Genomic DNA, 23,127 nt, shown 5'->3' with positions numbered 1-23,127 from the left:
TTGAGAAAGAAAATAAATCACAAAACATAGACCCTAATGCTAATTCTAAAAGAAGCACTGTACAGTTAGATACTTCCGGACCTTCTCCAACAAAAATCAACTGTAAACATTTTGATGAAGTAGTGTACCTTCCTAAATATTTACATTTGTAAATAAAAAAAACTTAATGTAAGAAATTAGAAGATGTATAGAGAGAATTTAGAGGGATATGGACCAAATGCTCGCAGATGGGACTAGGTTAATTTAAGATTTCTAGTCAGCATGGATGAGTGGGACTGAAGGGTCTGTTTCCGTGCTGTACATGGCTATGACTATGACCCTACATACGTCAAAACTGCCACCTCCAAACAGACCCAACTACCAGGGATATATTTCCCTCCCCACCCCTTTCCGCCTTCCGCAAAGACCATTCCCTTCGTGACTACCTGGTCAGGTCCACGCCCCCAAACAACCCACCCTCCAATCCTGGCACTTTCCCCTGCCACCGCAGGAACTGTAAAACCTGCGCCCACACCTCCTCCCTCACCTCTATCCAAGGCCCTAAAGGAGCCTTCCACATCCATCAAAGTTTTACTTGCACATCCACTAATATCATTTATTGTATCCGTTGCTCCCGATGCGGTCTCCTCTACATTGGGGAGACTGGACGCCTCCTAGCAGAGTGCTTTAGGGAACATCTCCGGGACACCCGCACCAATCAACCACACCGCCCCGTGGCCCAACATTTCAACTCCCACTCTGCCGAGGACATGGAGGTCCTGGGCCTCCTTCACCGCCGCTCCCTCACCACCAGATGCTTGGAGGAAGAACGCCTCATCTTCCGCCTCAGAACACTTCAACCCCAGGGCATCAATGTGGACTTCAACAGTTTCCTCTTTTCCCCTTCCCCCACCTTACCCTAGTTCTAAACTTCCAGCTCAGTAACTGTCCCCATAACTTGTCCGGACTTGTCCTACCTGCCTATCTTCTTTTCCACCTATCCACTCCACCCTCTCCTCCTTGACCTATCACCTTCATCTCCTCCCCCACTCACCCATTGTACTCTATGCTACTTTCTCCCCATCCCCACCCTCCTCTCCTTATCTCTCCATGCTTCAGGCTCACTGCCTTTATTCCTGATGAAGGGCTTTTGCCCGAAATGTCGATTTCGAAGCTACTTGGATGCTGCCTGAACCGCTGTGCTCTTCCAGCACCACTAATCCAGAATCTGGTTTCCAGCATCTGCAGTCATTGTTTTTACCAATGAAATTTTAACAGGCCAGAGTCCATCTAGTGGCAGATTTTTGTCAGTGCAGAAGTAGCTAACTGCATCAACCAACCTTCCTCCACTAGATGGAGCCAAGGACTCCCAAGCAAGTTCAAAACAGAAGCTGACACCATCGTGCTTGAAACTAAGACTGGAGAGCAGGACCGTGAATGGGGGCAAGATTGGTGGCAAAGAGCAATTGATGGCAGACAGAGGAACCGAAAAAGGGTCGGGAACTTCTGGATAAAGTGTGGGAACGGTGCTTACTTAGTTCTTCAATTCTTAAGGATGCCTGCCTTGAAGAAGTTTTCCTCCTCTCCTCTCTCTACAAGAATCTCAGGGAGTCCCTCTCCCACTGCAACTCCCAGGTCATTTCCTCTGCTCTGAAGCTCCTAAACTCATGTCGTGAAACAAACTCGCTACCACAGCCACATTTGCTTCAGCACTGTCTCCTTGACTTGTCCGGACTTGTCCGACCTGCCTATCTCCTTTTCCACCTATCCACTCCACCCTCTCCTCCTTGACCTATCACCTTCATCTCCTCCCCCACTCACCTATTGTACTCTATGCTACTCTCTCCCCACCCCCACCCTTCTCTAGCTTATCTCTCCATGCTTCAGGTTCACTGCCTTTATTCCTGATGAAGGGCTTTTGCCCGAAATGTCGATCTCGCTGCTCGTTGGATGCTGCCTGAACTGCTGTGCTCTTCCAGACCACTAGTCCAGTAAAAGTGTCAGTAGCCTTTTCAGTTCCCAATCAGCCCCACTCTTAACTTGGAAAGGCAAGGGTTTCAGCAAGAAGCAATGCAGAGCTGACGAAGGTGCATATAGGAAGGAGAGACAAACATCATTGTCATGAAGTATAGCAATAACCAAGAGTCAACAGAAGGAAAGGCCAAGTGTGAATGGCGATGGATGCAAATGCATTAACTGTGGCAAATGGTTGGCATACACGAATAGTCACATGATATTATGATGTAGAGATGATGATGGAGACCTAGCTTAAACATGGAGGTGACAGATGTTTAATATTCCTGGTTATAAAGTGATTAGGAAAGTGAGGGAAGGAAGTAAAGGTGAAGCAGATAGCAGTGCTGACCAAAGGTACTGATACAATGCAAAATAAAAACTCAGGCTTCAAAGTCACAATCTTGAGACTGAATTAAAGATCAACAGAAGATTATTACACAGTAGGCTATATGCCATAGGCCACCAAATACTGGGACAGAAACAGGACAGCAGGTTTACAGGCAGAGATATCATAAAGGTTATGATTATGGTGGGCCTTAAATGATCCCTATATATAGATAATAAAAACAACAGGGTAAAGGGCAAAGAATTGGAGGAATTCCTGAAGTGTGCACAAGAGAATCTTTTGGTCACTATGTTTGCAATCCAAATCAGGAAGGAAGCAGTGGTGGCTATTAATGTAGGGAATAAAACCGAGTGAAGCCTCAGCAGCAGAAGAGCTTTTGAGAAACAGTGATCATAACAACATTGGGTTTAAAGTAGTTCTGAAAAATGGAACAGAGTATCAACTGGAAAAAGGTTAATTTCAGTGCGTTGAAAAGTTTTTGACCCATTTGGATAAGCAAAGACTGGAGGGTAAAAGAGCAAAAAGCCAGGGGAGACAGGCAGAAAATCTGGAGCATTCATGACAGACTGCAATACAATGCATTTTAGAAAATAAGTTAGTCAATAGCAAGATATAATACTACATTGACTTACGGAACCAAATAACATTTGGTACCTACTTACCAATGTGACAATAGCACATTCTGCAGTGAGCTGGGCAGCACTGAATAACGTTCGAACAAAACGGTAAATCTGTTTTTGTTCTGGATCGTGTCGATCGTAATCTGCTGGCATTTCTGTTTTCTTTGGAAAACAAAATGAATCATTATATTAATACAAGTCTAATTTCCTTGGTAATTGGCAGCATGTGAGACAGCCTACACTGTATTATATTTTAAAGTCACCGATAATGTACAATTATGTTCCAAAGAGCTACGAAGATCTCCAACATGTTTGCGTTCTGCCCTAATTTTTGGTCTCTTAACGTTCCTGTTTCGTGATGATTTATGGGCTCACCAGGAGGCCTCTAATTTTAAAATAGATCAGAAGTGTCAGTGCAGTCCACAACGAGAGAGACGCTGTAGTTATCACAGGCGCCAACATCCACCTGAAAACACTTCCACAAGGGAAGCCTGAAAAATCATTCACTCACTCAGGGTTATTAAGCTAAAAAACGAGAACCTTAGTGCAACATTAAAACAGAAAAGACTCTCCTGTTTTTAAGACAATACAACATATACCAATTGAGGCATTTGGATGGCTCCTAAATTTAACTAAATAATATAATGGCGCCATGCCTACAGCACACAGATTATAGCAGTTCAAGAAAGCAGATAGCCACCACCTTCCCCAAGGACATTAAGGATGGGCAACAAATGCAGGTCTAGACAGCGATGCCCAAAATCTCATGAAAAAAATTTTAAAATTAATCGCCCTATGATTGGTTCCATATTGTGTCTTCAGAGAGTGAGTGAGTGAATTCTTGTCTATCCAGGATATGTACTAAATGAGTGAATGGGTGCTATTCTTTGGATTTTGTTCTCATGAGGAATAGCATGATAGGCAGCATGGTGGCTCAGTGGTTAGCACCGCTGTCTCATAGTGCCAGGGCCCCAGGGTTCAATTCCACCCTCAGGCAAATGTCTGTGTGGAGTTTGCATGTTCTCCCTATTTCTGCGTGGGTTTCCTCCAGGCGTCTGGCTTCCTCCCTCACTTCATAGATGTGTAGGGTGAGATGGATTGACCATGAGAAATGCAGGGTAATGGGAATAGAGTGGGATGGTCTTGGCTAGGTCAGTAGGGACTCGCTGGGCTGAATGGCTTCTATCTGCACTCTCGGTATTCTAAAGTTCTATGTGACAATGAAGGTTGAGAAAGCACAGTGAAGTGAGTGCAGCAACAGATAAATCACTTGCTAATTTGATAGACAGTATGGAAACCATGGTGGCTAAATTTGCACATCATGCAAAGATAGATAGGAAAGTGTGAAATGAAGAGGGCATAAAGGAGGTTGCAGACCGATTACAGATAGATTGATTTTAGTCAGCAAATATCTGGCAGCTGGAGTATAATGTGGGAAACTGTGAAGTAATCCACTTTGACAGGAAGAATAAAAATGGATTACTTAAATGGAGAATGACTGCAGGAGTCTGAGTTGTAGATGAATCCAGGTGTTCTACTGCAGGAGCCCTGCAAATACAGCTAATGTTTAGCAAGAAAGCCAATAGAATGCTATCCTTTATTATGAGTGGAGAGAAATCAGAATTAATGCTTCAGGTCCAGTGACCTTTTCATTAATGATGTTATGCTTCAGTTATACAGGGCAGAGGTAGGACCATATTGTGAGAACTTTGTGCAGTTTTGCGTTCTTCATTTAAGGAAGAACATAAATGCATTGGAGATGGCTCAGAGTTGATTTACTAGATTGATACCTGGAATAAACGAGTCGTCTTCTCAGTAAAGATTGGACAGACTGGGCTTGTTTCCACTGGTGTGAGAAGAGTGAGGGATAATTTGACTGAACCGTACTGGACAAGGGAGACATGGAAAGGATGTTTCCTGTTATGGGTGAGTCCAGAACCAGGGGGCACTATTTTAAAATGAGGGGTCACCCTTTTAGAACAGAGATGCAGAGATTTATTTTCCCTCAAATGACTGTGCAACCAGGAAACCCTCTGGCTCAGAAAGTGATCTAGGTTTTTGGGGTGGGGGGGTCATTGAATACTCTTAAGGCTAAGATGGATAGATGTATGTGAGCCAGGGGAATCAGATGTTATTGGGAATAAATAGGAATATGAAACACAGCTACGATCTCACTTGATGGCGGAGTTTGATCAAGACTCCAAAGAGTGATGAGCAAAGTTATTCTCTCTCTATTGTAGCTGGTGCCTCTTCATACACTCATGTGCACCTCACAATCTTGGGAGTTGTGGGTATAAAGTCTCATCTTACATTCCAACACGACTTTATACAACAAAAGAGTACATTGAACAAAAGGTCCTTACTGACAATGGATGGAGCTTCTCATCAAATATATCTAATAACATTCGCCCATCTGAATCTCTAGAAAAAGAAAATAACTGATGGTTACAATAGGTATTAAAGGGTCAGTAATAGTTGAAACGAACTACTGTACAATTCCAACGTACCTGTTTCTGATGTGGTAATATATTGCAAGGGCAACACTGCAAAGAAAATTGAACATTAGTGCCAGTCTTAGACACTGTAGGCAGTCTTTAACTGTGAATAACAGAAAATGTCAGTAATCTTTAGCTGTGGATAATACATTGTTCCCATTTCCTGCCCATCAACAGCGGTCAGATTATACCAAAACTAAACCAAAGAACTGCCAATGCGGGAAATCAGAAACAAAAACAGAAATTGCAGACAAAAAAAATCAGAAGTGAGGAAGAGTCACTGGATATGAAACGAAACCTCTCCTTTCTCTCCACAGTTGTTGCCAGACCTGCTGATTTTTTCTGGCAATTTCTGTTTTTGGATCTGCCACATTACAGGATCACAGAACATAGGACATTACAGCGCAATACAGGCCCTTCGGCACTCAATGTTGCACCGACCTGTGGAACCAATCTGAAGCCCATCTAACCTACACTATTCCATTCAAGTCCATATGCCTATCCAATGGCCATTTAAATGCCCTTAAAGTTGACAAGTCTGTTTCAGGCAGTGCATTCCATGCCCCTACTTTCTGAGTAAAGAAACTACCTCTGACGTCTGTCCTACATCTATGACCCCTCAATTTAAAGCTGTCCCCTCATGCTAGTCATTGCCATCTGAGGAAAAAGGCTCTCCCTGTCCACCTTATCTAACCCTCTGATTATGTTATGTCTCTATTAAGTCACCTCTCAACCTTCTTCTCTCTAATCAAAATAGCCTCATGTCCCTCAGCCTTTCTTCATAAGACCTTCCCTCCATACCAGGCAACATCCTAGTAAATCTCATCTGAACACTTTCCAAAGCGTCCACATCCTTCCTATAATGCCATGACCAGAACTGCATGCAATACTCCAAGTGCAGACACACCAGAGGTTTGTACAGCTGCAGCATGGTTTTGAAACTCAATCCCTCTATCAATAAAAGCTAACACATTGTATGCCTTCTTAACAACTCTATCAACCTGGGTGGCAACTTTCAAGGATCTATGTACCTGGACACCAAGATCTCTCTGCTCATCTACACTACCAAGTATCTTAGCATTCACCCAATAATCGGCATTCCTGTTACTCTTTCCAAAATGAATCATCTCACACTTTTCTACATTAAACTCTATTTGCCACCTCTCAGCCCAGCTCTGCAGCTTATTTATGTCTCATTGTAGCCTATAACATCCTTTGTCACTATCCACAACTCTACCCCACCTTAGTGTCATCCACAACTTTACTAACCCATCCTTCTATGCCCTCATCCAGGTCATTTGAGCTGCTGAAATGACAAACAACAGTGGACTCAAAACAGTTCCTAGTGGTACCCCACTAGTAACTGAACTCCATGATGAATATTTCAACCACCACCCTCTGTCTTCTTTCTGCTAGCCAATTTCTGATCCAAACTGCTAAATCACCCTGAATCCTATGCCTCCGTATTTTGTGCAATAGCCTACCATGGGGAACCTTATCAAACACATTACTGAAATCCATATACACCACATCAACTGCTTTTACCCTCATCTACCTATTTGGTCACCTTTTTAAAGAACTCAATAAGATTTGTCAATAAGGGTCATCCAATCTTTTCGCCCGAGGGGCCATGTTTGTTTTTCTCACTCAGGGATTTGTTAAGCATATTTCAGAACAAGGCAATCAAAGTTGATCTCCCTGTCATTGAAGTAGCAAAAGAATGTGCACTTCTGTGAACATGATGCAAATGAGAAGACTGACATCATTTCCTCAGTTGAGAGGGGAAGTAGGACAAGCTGCATTGCAGCTTCCTGTCTGACTTGCCCAGAGGTTACTCCAAATCTGGGCAAGTGGAGATTACTGCAGTGAGCTGCTGCTCCAGTAATTGGCTGTTTTTCTTGACTTCCTTGAGAAAACTGCGACAGGGAGGAGCAGGCCGCAATCTGAACCATTAGTGGCCTCACTCAGCCTGAGGCCTGGAGACTTGTGGTGAGTTTTGGGCAGACGGTAAAGAGGGATGTGGGTGAAGAACAAGGCTCTTCCTTCCGCATTGGTACCAGTCCCTGAAGTGGTCACTGAACGCAGAACGTGTCAGTGAGGAGTTGCAAGCAGTGTGATATGGGAAGGTGGAGTGGCGGAGAACAGGAAGTGACTTAAGCACTACTTGGTACCTTTCAGCAGCTCAAATTCCTCCTCAAATGATATTAATCTCAACCTCCAGGGGCTCAGTATGTCAGAGAGCTGCCATTAAAAGTTCAAGATTTTACAATTTTCATTGTTTTAGCATGGCCAAATCTTTGTGTCAGATCTTGTTGTTTGGTTCATGTCATTAGTCTTATCCTATCAATTGCCCTACACTCCTCAGCCATGTGAAAATTAAATAAATTGAACTTCAACTCTCATCCTGGCGTATCCATGGTGCCATAACAGTCAGGAATTGTTAGCTTGCCCTTCTTTCCCCCCCATCAACTAAGGAAATGATGTGAGGATAGTGACTAAATATGGCCAACCTTTTGTAGTCTTAATCTTAGGAGCCACATGCCAACTTCTGTGGAACAGACATACTGCTAATGATGAGAGGTGAAGACAATGCTTGAACTTCTAACCAATGAACTTGGTTTAATTGTGTCACTGCACTCCAGACCTTGTCCACAAGATGGTCCCCTTTACTATTAGCATGGGCCAGTGCACCCAATCTACAAAGACCACGGTGGCTAGGATTAACAACACTTCTATACATCTCAAAAAGATGCCTTCACAACACTGGATATTGTTTTACAGGTATTCAAAATACCCTACACCCATACTGTATCCCAGAGTCGGCATACCATATCCTGAATACTGAGCTGCACAGAAATTTACATCTTTAACAAGAAATAAACACCAAGAGAAGTGACCAGTGCTTTTGGTCTTTCATGGGAAGATAAAGAGAAACAAAAAGTGGCTATCATGGGAAAAAGGTGTCTGGAGTTAACCGTCTAAGATGACCTGGAACAGTGGACATATTCACTTTAAGGATGAGAAATGTTTTTTTCTTGACAGTTAGATTTAGTTTGACTATAATTAATTAGGACAGTTGTGTGCTAGAGTTTACTCTCATTGAAGGTGAGACATTTTGCCAGAGGTACATAAAAGCAGTAAAATACCAAACTTAACCTATAGTTGTTTGAGTTAACATCCTTTTGGTACAGCCTCTGACAATGTCTTGTAGCTGCAGTATTCTCATAGCCAGTCTAGTTTGCTTTCTGATCAATGGTCATCTCCAGATGTTTCAATACACAAAAGCAAAATAACTGTGGCCCTGTTAAATTCAAACCAGACATTCCAGGAGCATAACATTACAATAGGATTTAAAATTGGACCTGTTAAAGGTAAACTTACAGAGGTACACAGTTGGATCTGTTTCATCCCTATTTTACATCTCCTACAAACACAAGATGATGCTCCGAGCTGGTGTAAATCAACAATCAGTTCTCTCAACAGAAATAAGAAAAGACTAGAATTTGAAATCAATACCCTCAAGTCAGACAGGGTCATTTTTCTTCCAGTGTGGTGTAGTACAGGTGTAGGGTATTTTGAATACCTGGAAAGGAATATCCAGTGTTGTGAAGGCATCTTTTTGAGATGTATAGAAGTATTGTTCATCCTAGCCACCATGGTCTTTGTAGATTGGGTGCACTGGCCCATGCTAATAGCAAAGGGAACATCTTATGGACAACGTCTGGAGTGCAGTGACACAATTAAACCAAGTTCATTGTTAGAAGTTCAAGCATTGTCTTCACCTTTCATCATTAGCAGTGTGTATGTTCCATAGAAGTTGGCATGTGGCTCCTATGATTAAGACATATCTAGATTATATCTAGATTAAATTTAATTTGCCACTCATGTATTTTCTGCAATACAGTGTTTAATTTTTGGGAACCCTCTTTAGAATCAACTATTAGGCCCCAAGTCTCTGATGCAAATTAGAAAACAGTCATGGTCTACCACCCTGCCCAACCTCTGGACACCCCACTCAACACTTTGACTATTCCAACCACACAAACAGAACTGTTTAAGAGTCAACAACTATTTTCTACCCATCAACCAATTTCTTCATCATTCCAAAGTTCTACTTTAAACCCTCAATTATTAAACTCATATGAAGGCTTCTCTGTGCAGCACTTTGTCTTACAGGTGCTTTACAAAAGTCGACAAGGAACATATATAATCACGGCTTTTATTCCATTTCATCAAGACTGGTAAGGTCCATATTGAAAATTACAGATAATCCTCAAATCTCATCTAGTAATAAACGCTCGCATTTTACAAGCTATTGAAGTATATAGTCTGCTTTGCAATCTAGGAAAAAGAGCATAACAGTAGGAATTTAAATACACTGGTCAATCAGCTTTTATAATGGAACATAACAAACATTTTGAGCTTGCATGGTTCAAGGTTCAGAATTACAGTTCCTCCCAACAGCTTTACTTTTACAGCAATTGACAGTCAAAGACAGAAACCTGTGCCCTGAGAGATGTTGTATGTAAGGTACTGCACACTGGATTAACAATGACCATAATATGATCGTGCAAACGAGCAATCTCATTCTTCTTATACCTTTTGAAAGGTGGCAAATACTACGTAAAAGCATTTGATCTAATACTAATGGTCATATATAATTACAGGTAGAACACAAAAAGCAAAATACAATAAACAGACGAGTACAACATATCATTTTGTTTCCAAGAGAGTGGTTGTGGTTCTGCTCAGCAGCTTCAGACAAAGGTCCCCTGAAGGAAGTTAAGTAGTGATAACCTTCTTAATGCCCTTATATAGTGTAAAGAAGGGAACCAGATATTACAATTATATGGATGCTTCGACGTCACATTAAGTTCCACTTACGATCAGATAATTTCCTCTCAGATATGCAGTTAAAATATTAATCATTTGAAACAGATAATACGTTCAGTTGATTTAAGTTGGAGTTAGCAGAACCAATATCCAATGCATTTCAAAACATCAATACTTTGACTAAATTGACTTTGAAGGTTATTGTGCTGCAGTACACTAGTCCTTTAGTTTTGTTAAGGAAAGTGAATCTAACGAAAAAGCTCTATAAAATAAAAGGAAATCACCTTACGTGTCACATTCTGTACCCACCATTTGATAGTATACTTCAAGTTTGGCTGGCTGACAGTGCTATCGTCCAGGAATATGGTGGAGCACGAGCTATATTTCCTTCTGATCTGTCCAGGTGGATGCTAGGAGACAAGGTACAAATGAGTTTGGGCTGACACAAACTGTACGTACCTCATGGTAACACCTTCTTGGTTGGTACTGGCACAATGCTAAAAAGCTTTAGATGTGGCATCAGCAACCAGTAAGTAAGTATCCTCCATGGAATGGGACTCCACACACATTGGACATAGCAAATCACATCATTTCTATTTCGACAGCATGTGATCAGCACAATTACTGTTGCTTATAGGTTTCATTGATAATCAAAGACTCAAATGTAAGAAATCTCCCATCAAAATTCCATATTATTCATTATGTAAAGAAGTAATCATCAGTACAATGCCAAATTAAACCTCTTTATTCATTTATCTATGAACAGACAGTGTGATGGCTACAATCAAGTTGTTATTTCTGCATCATGTTGCTGGTTTGTCATACCACCCAGAAAAATAAAACAAACAAATCTCTTCTTCGTCCCACAAAAAAGGTTTTTAATAGTGCACTTACATTAAGTGCAACTGACTGTTCACTTGATCCATTAGTTAAATGCTTTCAAGCTCTAAGGCATGACTTTCATTTTTAAGAAATAAGAACATTCTTAATCTACCATATTTTCTCAGCAGCAACATCTGTTTAGTGGATGAATGGCAGGCTGATTGTTTCTAAATTTCCACCCCTCTGCTCCAGTCCAGTTCTCCACATCCTATTCTGCTCAATAATCTTAACAATGCCTCTCCACTCCAAGGCCTTCTCACTTCAAGCTCATTATACTTCATGCTTTCATTGCTCCACATTGTTCACTCCAAGCTCGCTACATTAATTTCCATTGGCTCACAACTCCAGTCACATAATCGATCCTTGTTCTAAACTCTTATTGCCTCACCTTGTTTTATTCTGTTCTTTCATTGCCCTATCTCCCCTTGCAACCATGTTCTGCACACTCATTCTGCTCTCCTTCCATTTACAGTGGTTTTCATGAATTTTGAGGTTAGAGTACAGATGGCTGGAAAAAGAGATCAAACTTGGTCAGGTAGTCTATGCAGTTCAAGTCTAAATGCATCAAGAGGAGACAAAGAGAACATGGACAGAGGAGTTGGGAACAGAGCATGGTGATAAAACAGACCATCAGCAGAAGATGGAAGCCTGCAGTCACACAGTCTGGGAATACTAAATTATAGTTGTGTTAAAGAGGTATAGGATTTTCAAAGGAATTGGAAAGAGATGTTCATAAAATAACAACTGCCTTTGGTAAGACATAAGCCTGAAGGTAAAATGCAACAAGGTCAGTGTGGCAAAACTATAAAGGCATGTTCAGCCTGTGTGCTGAAGGTTCATGCTAAAGAAATTCAAATATTCTTCCAAAACAAACAATCCACCATGTTTAACATCACACAATTTTAGAAGTTTGATTTCCCTTAGGAAAACAATAAGTCAAAACAATTTCTTTTGTTCTTTGAGTTACACAATGAAATTACCAATGACCATGTCACAATAATGGAATATTAACAAATCGCCACAGAAAGTTAAATAACAAAATTATATTGATAAAAGCCAGAGCCCCCATTTAGAGAGAGACAGAGTATGTGAAGGGGAGGGTGGGGAAAGGTATCACTAACAGATTACAAAGAGTGGATGGGTGCAAGTAGTCTATGCACTGCCCAAAAAGTGCAAATAGTGGCACAGTGGTGAGCATAGCTGCCTCACAGGTTCAATTCCAGCCACGGGTGACTGTCTGTATGGAGTTTGCATATTCTCCCAGTGTCTGTGTGGGTTTCCTCTGGGTGCTCCGGTTTCCTCCCACAGTCCAAAAGATGTGCAGGTCAGGTGAATTGGCCATGCTAAAAACTGTCCATAGTATTAAGTCAGAGGGAAATGGGTCTGGGTGGATTATTCTTTGGAGGGTCTGTGTGGACTTGTTGGGCCAAAGGACTGGTTTCCACACTGTAGGGAATCTAATCTAATCAGCACCAAATCTTCAACATAGAATGCAAATAGGTTGTGGAGTACTTTCTGGACTATTTTAAATTCTTAGCCAAGAACACATGTGGAGACATTTCTCCAACTGGAATTACAATTCCAGTAAAAACCTGGGTTTCTCCTTAAAGAAAAGGAGATTGCCATTCCACAAACTCTTACATTAGTTAACTTATAATCTTATTCAGGGACAAATAATATTGGCATTTGCACTGATGACAACTTGATGTTAACGAAACAATACTAAGAGAAAAATCGTAATTGAAACACAAAATAATGCATATCGATATTAACAAAATATGGCTTAACTTGCCAACTGATCCACCAACTTACTACAAAAACTTTAGAACATAGCCTCCCATCAGATTATCACACCCAGCCCCCATCTTCTTAACTGACAGACTGCACTATGTCATCATGTATCACTGCATCCAGCAGCCACTTTCTTAACCATGAGAGTTATATGTCCTGGGATGTTGGACCACCTTGTTAGAATATCACGTCCTGAAATACATTGCTGGGTGACCACTGCTTCCAATCTTTGCTCTACGCCAAACCTTTACACCTAAGCTTTACTTGACAAATGCCTCAAATGTGTCCAGTTGTTATATAGTAGCATAGCACAGGATTGGTTATTTGGTTTGACCGGTAACACAGAATTAGAAACGTTTCTATTTACAAATCAGTGAAACCAGAGAGCATGAAAACAGCTGAGAAAAGCATTAACAAATGATGAGAATTCGAAATTAAATATAACTACCATGCCTTCAAAGCAAACCCCCCAAAATAAACAGGGCCTTACCATGCTGAACAAACAGTCCACATGTTTAGTGCAACAAATGCTTTAAGGATAAAGGAAAACACTTGAAAAAGAAAAGGAGAGAGAAGAAAGTGAAGGTCACACCATGATCAAAATTAAAACGACAGGAAGCAGTAAAGAGAAATCGACTACCATCACACCTTTCCCTCCCGCACAGAGCTAAGAGTATCTAATCAATACAGGAGTCATAAACAAATCACTATATTCCCAGACATTGCTGGTGCAGATTCACACGCCATTATTTTGCAGAACCTCAAAGCCACATAAGTATCACCTCCTCCTGTAATCCAACAGCCTTCAAAACCAAATCCAATCAATTTATCAATGAACCTCTGCTGTTCCCTACTCTCAGTTTCATGGTTTCAAAAGCACAATTTGAATCACGGAATGGTTAGAACACTTTAGCAAGAGCATTTTCTCTCTGTTCAGATAATGATTCAATTCTTTTTTGAATGCGTCAATTTAATCCTCCTCCTCCACAGGGTCTCGCTGCGCAGGGCACCTCTTTACCACTTGTTGCATATAACAGCTTTCTTCATGTCGCCTTGAGTTCTTCTCATCTTGAATCAGCGTTCTCTGCTTCCAAATCCTCTTACTAATGGTTGATCTCTAAGTAATCTGCTCAGACAAGTCATGATTTTGAACACCTCTATTAAATCTACTCTCAACCTTAGAAGTGGCCAAAGAAGGTGAACAGTCTGAACTCTTCCCCGATTTATTTACGTAATTGTAGATCCTGAACTGGACGTCTCAAATCCTTCTTAAACAGTCAGACCCAAGATTGGGCACAATGCTCTGCTTCTCACTAAATTCAGGTTTAGAAACGTTTAGAGTAAACTTGCTTGCTTTGGTGCAATATGCCTTCAGCTACCAATTTCTGGATCGGATCCCAAATGCCTTACTTACCATGTTCGCAAATTGCCCTGTGACTTTAAATAAATTGTGCACATAAGCCCCAAAGTCTCTCTGATCCTCCACCACACTTAGAATGGAAATCTTCATTTTATATTTTCAATTCTCATTCTCCCTACCAAAACTGCTGTTTCACATTTCTCTGCATTAAATTTCATCAGCTACCTGTCTGCCCATTCAACCAGCCTTTCTATGCCTTCTTGATATGTTCCTCATAGATCACAAAACTTCCAGGTTTCGCAGCACCTGTAACTTTTGAAGTTGTGCCTTTTGTATCCAAGTCTAAGAAATTAATAACCATTTAGAAAAGCTGTGTCCTAATACCAAGCCCACAGCAGCCACCCTTTCCATGACTTCCTCTGGTCTGAAGAGCATCTCTTCATCACTGTTCTATATTTCCCATCAATCAGTCAATTTTGTACCCCTGCTCCAAATGGCCCTTCTATTCCTTAGTCTTCAACTTTCTTGACAGGTCTTTTACAAAGCAAATTTAGAAGTGTCTTTTAGTGTCATGTATACATCATCAACTGGATTATCATTATCAAATGTCAAAATGTTTTGACATTCTGAAATGTCAAAAAGAAAATCAAATTAAGTTGTTGTTGACAAAGGACACATTTTGTTAAACCTGTTGTTTTACACTCATCAGGACTTTCACAAGAGTACCAATGGAAAGGGGAGCGTGCTAAGACTAAGCTGACAATCAATTTAACATTATCAGTACAGCCCAGAGTGTGGCACAAAGCTATACATGTTAATACACAGGATTCTGTTCTTTGAAGACTAAAAGAATAAGTACACACTCTGTACCAGTTTCAACACTCGAGAAAATGTCTTGACCTGGCTAATTCAACCTGACTGGTTTAAATTTAAACAAAGCTTAGCAGTTAATTCTCAGTCGTTGTCCAACTGGCATATTATTCATGGTAACACCTCTACTAAGCAGAGGCCACTTGTCAACCAATGAGCAGTCTCTGCATGTACAGTATAAGATGTTGTCCCCTTCTGAATGTGTATTATGCCTGGCAGATAAAAAGCTTTAATAAAATGGGTCTTCTTCAGTGATTCTCAATTTCTATATGACAAAAAATTAGTTAAACATGATTTTGCCTGTGACAAATCTGTACTGGATTTCCTGAATAAATTCCCAAGTGTCAAACTGTCAGTTGATTATCTCAATTATTGTTTTTAATTCTGGGTTTTACATAACTTGAACATAAATTGAATCCTGCACTCAGTCATGAAATTACATGCGAACTTCGCAAACATGCACTTTTTGAACTAAGGCTCAGTGTTTCACTCAAAAGTTGTTTAATAAGGGAGCAATTTTGTTTTTAATAAACTGGGTGCTTTCCTGTGAATGGAACAACCAGAGGATTTTCTCACTCAGGATTTACCATCACTCTAAGGAAGAAACATTGACAGCTATTCATCTGTTAGTAACATTCAAACACTGTTCAATGATTATACTGCAGCGATAGGCAGCAGGCCAGATTTATTTGATCCACATAATTTCATATGCCCCATTGTCTTTTATGACACAGTCTGCATTATGAATTCCCCCACATTGTAGAAAACAGCCTTTGCTTGCAATGGTCCTCAAGCATCTAAAATTACAAATCTTCCGTCCAGCAAGTCGTACACAACTGCAGCTTGAGGTGATAATACCTTCATTTTTCCACCTTCATTTCGAAGGGGTATAAGGAAGTGAGAATATCCTGCACTCACCACCAAGCAGGAGATGGGTATGGATCGCTAGTGACACAACTGAAATTACAAAACAAGTGTTGTACAGTCTGTCCTCATATAATGCAATAGTTCTATTCCCACGTGTTCCCACATTGTAAGAAAATCACATAATAGCAGCACCATTTAAACCAATGGGACTTGAATCGTGTTAGAGCCAATACAGATAAGGAAAGTTCGCATTCTACTATAAATGGTCGAAATTTTTCAATTGCTTTGTAGCCAATTCACTTGAAGAAAATACACGTTATAGCAGAACCGACAGAATCCTTCTACCTTCCACCTCATCCCCTCCCCAATATAATCACGACACGCAACACTTAACGTCATATTCAGATTTTTCTTTATTGTGCCGTGATTTCATTTTGTGTAACCTTTCCATTTCAGCCAATTCTTTTGTCCCTAGCAATACCTCACAACATTTTTTTTAAAAATTCATGTATGGGATGTGGGTGCCACTGCCAAGGTATATACTTGTGGCCATCCCTAATTTCCCGTGAACTGATTGGTTGTCTGGACTATTTCAGAGGCCAGTCAAGAGGCAACCATATTGCTGAGAGTCTAGATCACATGTAGGCCAGATCCAGTATGGCTGGCAGACCTTCTCTCTTGAAAGACATTAGAAACTGTATGAAATTTTACAACAATCAACCGTGGTTGTGTGGCCATTATTAGGTTTTAACTGAAGTCAGTTTTTACAATCAGCCTTTGTTGATTCCAAACTCACTTCCCCAGAACGTTAGTCTGCTGCTCTGGATTGTTAGCCCAATGCTATTATCACTTCGTCACCCCTTGCGGTCTGCCTTTTGCCTACAGTTAGTTATATCTGTGGTGATCATGGATTGTAACTGAATATTCAAGGATATTCAACACTTAGGAACAATTGGCAAAAAGGAAATGAGATAGTGTGATTAATAAAGGATGAGAGCAGTATGTTAGTGAGAGGGGATCTTAAATCAGAAGATCAAGACACAGAACTAGTTTGGGTGGAGCTAAAGAAACAGCAAGGGACGGCAAGCATGGTGGGAGCTGTTGAGAGACCATCACAAAGCAGTAGTAACGTAAGGCATGGTAAAACTTAGAGGTGCATGTCAGAAGGGCAATACATTTATCACGGGTACTGCAATCTACTTTTATAAGCTTTAACGCTCATTAGCACTCATACTGTGGAGAATGAATTTCTGCAATGTCTGCAGGACAGTTTTCTAGAATAAGAAATGAAACAGAATGAGTTATCTTGGATCTAATATTGAACAATGACAAAGGGCTAATTAATAATTTCATTGTAAAGGCCTTTAGGGGAGAGAATTTTACATTTAAGTTTGAAACTAGAGTTGTAAAATTCAATCAAATCAGAGGGCTGGAGAGACTCAGTCATTGACTATGTTCAAGACAGTGACTGACAGATTTCTGGATATTGAAGGCATCAAATATACTGGATAGTGTGGGAAAATAGCATTGTGGTAGAATATTGAAGTTGAACAGCACAGCAGGCCCGAGTGGGCAAATGGTCTAGTGCTGTTCCAATTTCACCTATTCCTAGCTCTAAGTCAAACAAAAGGGGCAAGCTTCTGAATCACTGAAAACTGGCCAAATTTCAAACCTTCCTGAGAAAGGATTACCTTTACTCATGCTTGCCTTTGATAAATATACAAACAATATTTGACTCAAATTAAGAGGGATAAACAAATAATCTTCCACACCATGACAAAATAATCAGGATGAAAAACAAGGGCTTGATTTTCTTTGTCAAAGTCTAGGTTTATTGCATAGCTGGAGAGGAGTAATTTCAATATCTAGAAAAGTTGATGACAACTTTAAATCAAGCTTCAAATCTGTTGAAGGGTATGAAGTACTCCAAACAAAGAAAGGAGTTAATTAAAAACCACAAAATATGCTGAGATTATAGGCAGAGTGAGAATGTTGAGCAGTACTTACATGATTTATATAGAGGCTTTTCCGCTTCTCTCTGACTGTGAAACATAGAAAAATAAATATTGTTAAAAATCTCAATGAATTTAACAGTTTTTAAAAAATACTCACTGTTGTAGATGATGGAAATCTGAAATAAAAGCAGAAAGTACTATAGAAACTCAGCAGGTCCTGCAGTATCTGTGGAGGGAGAAAGTGTTAATGTTTTGAGTCCAGTATGACTCTAAATAAAAACTGAGGTAACTGCAGATGCTGTAAATCCGAAACAAAAACAGAACATGCTGGAAAAACTCAGCAGAACTCTTTTCTGATGAAGGGTCACTCCACCCGAAGTGTTAACTGATTTTTCTCCACAGATGCTGCCAAACCTGCTGAGCTTTTCCCAGCAATTTCTGCTTTTGTTTCCAGTATGATCGTTCTTTGGTTACTTGGGTTGGAAACTTTTAACGGTTTCTCCCTCCACAAATACTGACAGACGTTTCTCCAGCACTTTCTGACTTTACTGCATTTAGCAGGAAATATTCTAAGAAAATTAATATCAAACCAAGGTAAAGGAAATTAGGTGGGATGACCTTTTTGGTCAAATAAGGAGGTTTTATGGAAGGTCAGAGGATTGGAGGTCATAGGCACTGTAGCCATTGGCTGTATCATTTGAGAGAGTTAGAAGAGGAGATAAGGGAGGACATGGTGTGAATTATGGTTTTTATCTTTGAAACAAAGTTGAAGGAACCAACTAGTTAATTGTCAAATTAGGCTAATGTTGTCTTTGGCTACATCAGTATGTTAGAACCAATACATTTAAGTCCAAAACATGTAAAATGGTACTTTAAGTAATGCTTTGTCAGTCTCTATAAAAACCTTGAACAAACATCATCACAAAATTTGCTTTGGCAAGTCACAGTTACTCCATTGTATGAAAACTTCTTACACCCATCATTCAGTTTTACTTAAAAAGCCTAGGACAACAAGATATAAAGGATTCATTGTTGCTGCTGTTCATCTTCACTTTCCATTCACTGTTTATTGTGGTAGTTGTACCATGGTACCTTCCTCAGCCAGTTATGATGACACAGAAGTTAACACAATCACTGAAATTTCTCATCATTGTGAAATTATCTTTGAACAGTACATAATAAAAACCCTGCATAATTATCATTCCTATTGCACAGCATTGACTCAACTCAATGTCATTTACACATCAATACATATGTATGATATTTACAGGGTTTTACCAAAAAGGTTAGTAGTTCATTTCTAAAAGTCAATGCAATTAACTAAATTGCAGACAAGTTCTGTGAGTATGTGAAGCTCATTTTACCAGAGAAAGGAATACTCAAAAACCTATCCAAATCTGTTCAGTCGCTACTGGAAATCAGTTAACCTTCCAATGGTTCAGTGTCTTCATTATTTGAGTACACTGATGTACCACTTAATTGCACCCATCCAGTACAGAAATAGATACGGCATCCTTCAGCAGGAAATGTCACTGAGTTTTAGATGGACTTACAAAACAGCATTCATTTCAGTAAAGAATTCTATCGATATAAATTGACAAAATCAATAACAACAGAATATCCACAATAATACTGCATGTAAAGACTCTTTGACAGTGACCATGTGTCTACAGAACCCCATTAAAGAACATGGGGAGAAAAGACTGCTACTTTTTCATCACTGGTTTCCTTGGTATGCTACTGTACAGAACCAAACTGGATTTGTGACTACATATATTTATATTTCTTATGAGTAAAATATGTTTTTGAAATAAAAACAAACTATCCTGCCTGGTTCCACACCCAGTAGATTTTTTTTCTTCTATTATAATATCTTCGTGTAATACAACAAATACTATGCACCGACCAACTTTGGTAAATTTCATAGGAACATGAAGAACCATAAAAAAACAAGAAACATTGAAGGATACCTCACACATAAATAGTCATAAAACAACATACAAACAGACAGCATCAGGAAAGGACACAGTAACAGCACCGGAAAATACAACACAACATTCAGATAAGAGAGCAATTTACTGCAGACGATCCAGTGAATTATCATAAATCACATTCCTTCAAAATTTAAACATCCTGCTCATTTAATTCAAACTAATGGATGGCCTAAGATGCAATATTATTATATCCTGTTAAAATAACATTTTCAGGAAGTTGATGTAGGAATCAAGAATGTACTTTCTAAAAGCAACAGACTTGTCTGAGGATATTGTTTTACAGCTTAAGAGTGTTTTCAATGAAGTTGAGTTCTAGTCAAAGTAAACTATGCTGCTTTAATATTTTTACTCACTTGGGCTTTCAAATCTATACACTCAGCAAGAAAGCAAGTGAGCATCAACTTCACAGCACAGTGGCTCAGTGGTGGGGTGGCATGGTGGCTCAGTGGTAAGCAATGCTATCTCACAGCGCCAGGGATCCAGGTTCGATTCCAGCCTCGGGCGGCTGTCTGTGTGGAGTTTGCACATGCTCCCTGTGTCGGCGTCGGCATAGGTTTCCTCTGGGTGCTCCAGTTTCCTCCCACAGTCCAAAGATGTGCAGGCCAGGCGAACTGGCCATGCTAAATTGCCCAGTGCTAGATGCATTAGTCAGAGGGAAATGGGTCTGGGTGGGTTACTCTTCGGAGGGTCGATGGGGACTTGTTGGACCAAAGATTCTGTTTCCACACTGTAGGGAATCTAATCTAATCTTCACAGTCTTCCACAAATTTCATCAGTGGAAGGGGTGACGATGATTTTGTGGTAATGTCACTGGACTAACGATCCAGAATCACAGGCTAATATTCTGGGACACGTGTTCAAATTCCACCATAGAACACAGCAAAATCTGAATTCAATTTTAAAACATAGAGTCACAAAGATGTGCAGCACAGAAACAGAATCTCCAACTCGTCCAAGCCAACCAGATATCTGAATTAAATCTATTCCCATTTGCCAGCATTTGGCCTATATTCCTCTAAACGCTTCCGATTCATTTCCAGCCTCCTCCACTTCCTCTGGCAGTTCATTCCATACATGCACCACCGTCTGCATGAAAAGGTTGCTCCTTAGGTCCATTTTGTCTTTCCCCTCTCACCTTAAAACGATGCCCTCAGGTTTTGGATTCCCCTACCCAGGAAAAAGACCTTGTCAATGTATCCTCTCCATGCCCCTCATGATTTTGTAAACCTCTGTTAGATCACCCCTCAGCCTCCAATGCTCCAGGGAAAACATCCCCAGCCTATATGGTAGCTTAGTGGTTAGCACTACTGCCTCACAGCGCCAGCGTCCCAGATTAGATTCCAGCCTCAGGTGACTGTGTGTGGAGTTTGCACATTCTCCCTGTGTCTGCGTGGGTTTCCTCCAGGTGCTCCAGTTTCCTCCCACAGTCCAAAGATGTGCAAGTCAGGTGAATTGATCATGCTAAATTGCCCATAGTGCTATTAGTTGTTAGTGTGTATTAGTTAGAGGGAAATGGGTTTGGGTGGGTTACTCTTTGGAGGGTCGGTGTAGACTTGTTGGGCCGAAGGGCCTGTTTCCACACTGTAGGGAATCTAGTCTAATCTATTCAGCCTCTCCCTTTCGTTCAAAACCTTGTACCCTGGTAACATCCTTGTAAATCTTTTCTGAACCTTACAACATCCGTCCTATAGGATGGAGAACAGAACTGCATGCAGTGTTCCAAAAGGGGCATAATTAATGTCCTGTACAGCCACAACATGACCTCCTAACAATGCTCTGAACAATAAAGGCTAGCATACCAAATGTGTTCTTCACTATTCTATCTACCTGCGACTCCACTTTCAAGGAGCTATGAACCTGCACTCCAAGGTCTCTTTGTTCAGCAACACTTCACAGGTCCTTACCAGTAAGTGTATAAGTCCTGCCCTGATTTGCCTTTCCAAAATGCATCTGGAATAAAAAGCTGTTGACCATGGAACCACTGTCAACTGTAGTGTTCCAGATAGGTTTTACACATATCCTCTGGGGAAGGAAATCTGCCATCCTTAACTAGTCTGGTCACGTGACTCAGAGCCACAGCAATGTGGCTGATCCATAACTGTCCCCAGGGCAATTAGGGATGGCCAATAAACATTGGTCTAGTCAGTGGTGACAAGTTTCCATGAATGATTAAAATAAAAAGTTTGTTTGCAACTGGGACAGAGGTAAAACAATACACTTCTTCTTACTGCATTGTGGATACCGAGTTGAATGCTGCACTAATATGTTCGCTTTCGGCTGAGAGATGACCACTGACCAATCGCATTCACCTCCTACCTGTATCTACCTATCGCCATCCCACCTACCTTTCCCCATCCCACCCCCCTCCCCCTATTTATTTCTCAGCTCCCTTCCCCCTCTCCAGTCCTGAAGGATAGTCCTGACCAAAATATCTCCTGTTTTTCTGATGCTGCTTGACCTGCTGTGCTTTTTCTAGGTCCATATGTTATCAACACTAAAATTTATCTTCAAAGTTCCTGAATTAGCTGAAAGAGCTGTATAACTGCATATCTTTTTCCTCCCTGCTCCAATCTGAGCTTTTCAAATCCATCTCATGGAGCTACAATTGTGCTCTTGGAGCCTCCTCCTTTCCAAGTGGTCCTCCCAGTCGCAATTCTCAACTTGACCACGAGATGGTGAATGTGGGCAGCAATGATGTTCTGACTTTAAAGGAAAAGAAAGCTCCTTTGGAGGCAGACACTGATGGTGGAGCAAAAAGGTGATATCTAAGAAGCTTCTATCATGGACATTTAAAACAATCTAGTCAAAACAGAACAGTCAAAAGCAGAAAGTGAGGCGATAAAGTTCGTAGAATACCTGTAGCATTCATGGTTTGATCGTATGATGTTTGATTATGTTAGTTGTTTCTCTGATCTGTTTAGCTGTATTAGTTGCTAAAGTCTGTCGGTACAGCTGGAGAGCTAAGAAAATAGAGAAGTCTCTAGACACACATTGGTGCCATCGCTGTGTGTATGGGACAGGATATTAATGCCCCTTTCATTGCTCCACTTCCACTCTACACTGCCTTATTGATTGCTTTATTTCAAAATGTTCATGATCTTCAGTGCAAGAAATTCCAC

General features: G+C 40.5%; 1 protein-coding gene across 4 annotated transcripts in view; it reads right to left on the bottom strand.

Moving 5' to 3' along the window:
- ccny (cyclin Y) overlaps positions 1 to 23,127 on the bottom strand; it is a 239,501-nt gene that overhangs the window by 22,814 nt on the left and 193,560 nt on the right. For all 4 annotated transcript variants that reach the window (XM_072576132.1, XM_072576133.1, XM_072576135.1 and 1 more), the window contains exons 3-7: positions 18,067 to 18,101; positions 10,599 to 10,699; positions 5,469 to 5,504; positions 5,325 to 5,382; positions 3,004 to 3,123 (exon numbers count right to left, since the gene is read on the bottom strand). In XM_072576132.1, the coding sequence (XP_072432233.1) occupies positions 3,004 to 3,123; positions 5,325 to 5,382; positions 5,469 to 5,504; positions 10,599 to 10,699; positions 18,067 to 18,101 (350 nt within the window). The remainder of the gene's footprint in view (positions 1 to 3,003; positions 3,124 to 5,324; positions 5,383 to 5,468; positions 5,505 to 10,598; positions 10,700 to 18,066; positions 18,102 to 23,127) is intronic.

This window comes from Chiloscyllium punctatum, chromosome 8 (genome assembly GCF_047496795.1).
Source record: "Chiloscyllium punctatum isolate Juve2018m chromosome 8, sChiPun1.3, whole genome shotgun sequence".
NCBI lineage: Eukaryota > Metazoa > Chordata > Chondrichthyes > Orectolobiformes > Hemiscylliidae > Chiloscyllium > Chiloscyllium punctatum.
The sequence above is the reverse complement of the archived record's forward strand: the minus strand, read 5'-3'. Positions and strand labels throughout refer to the sequence as shown.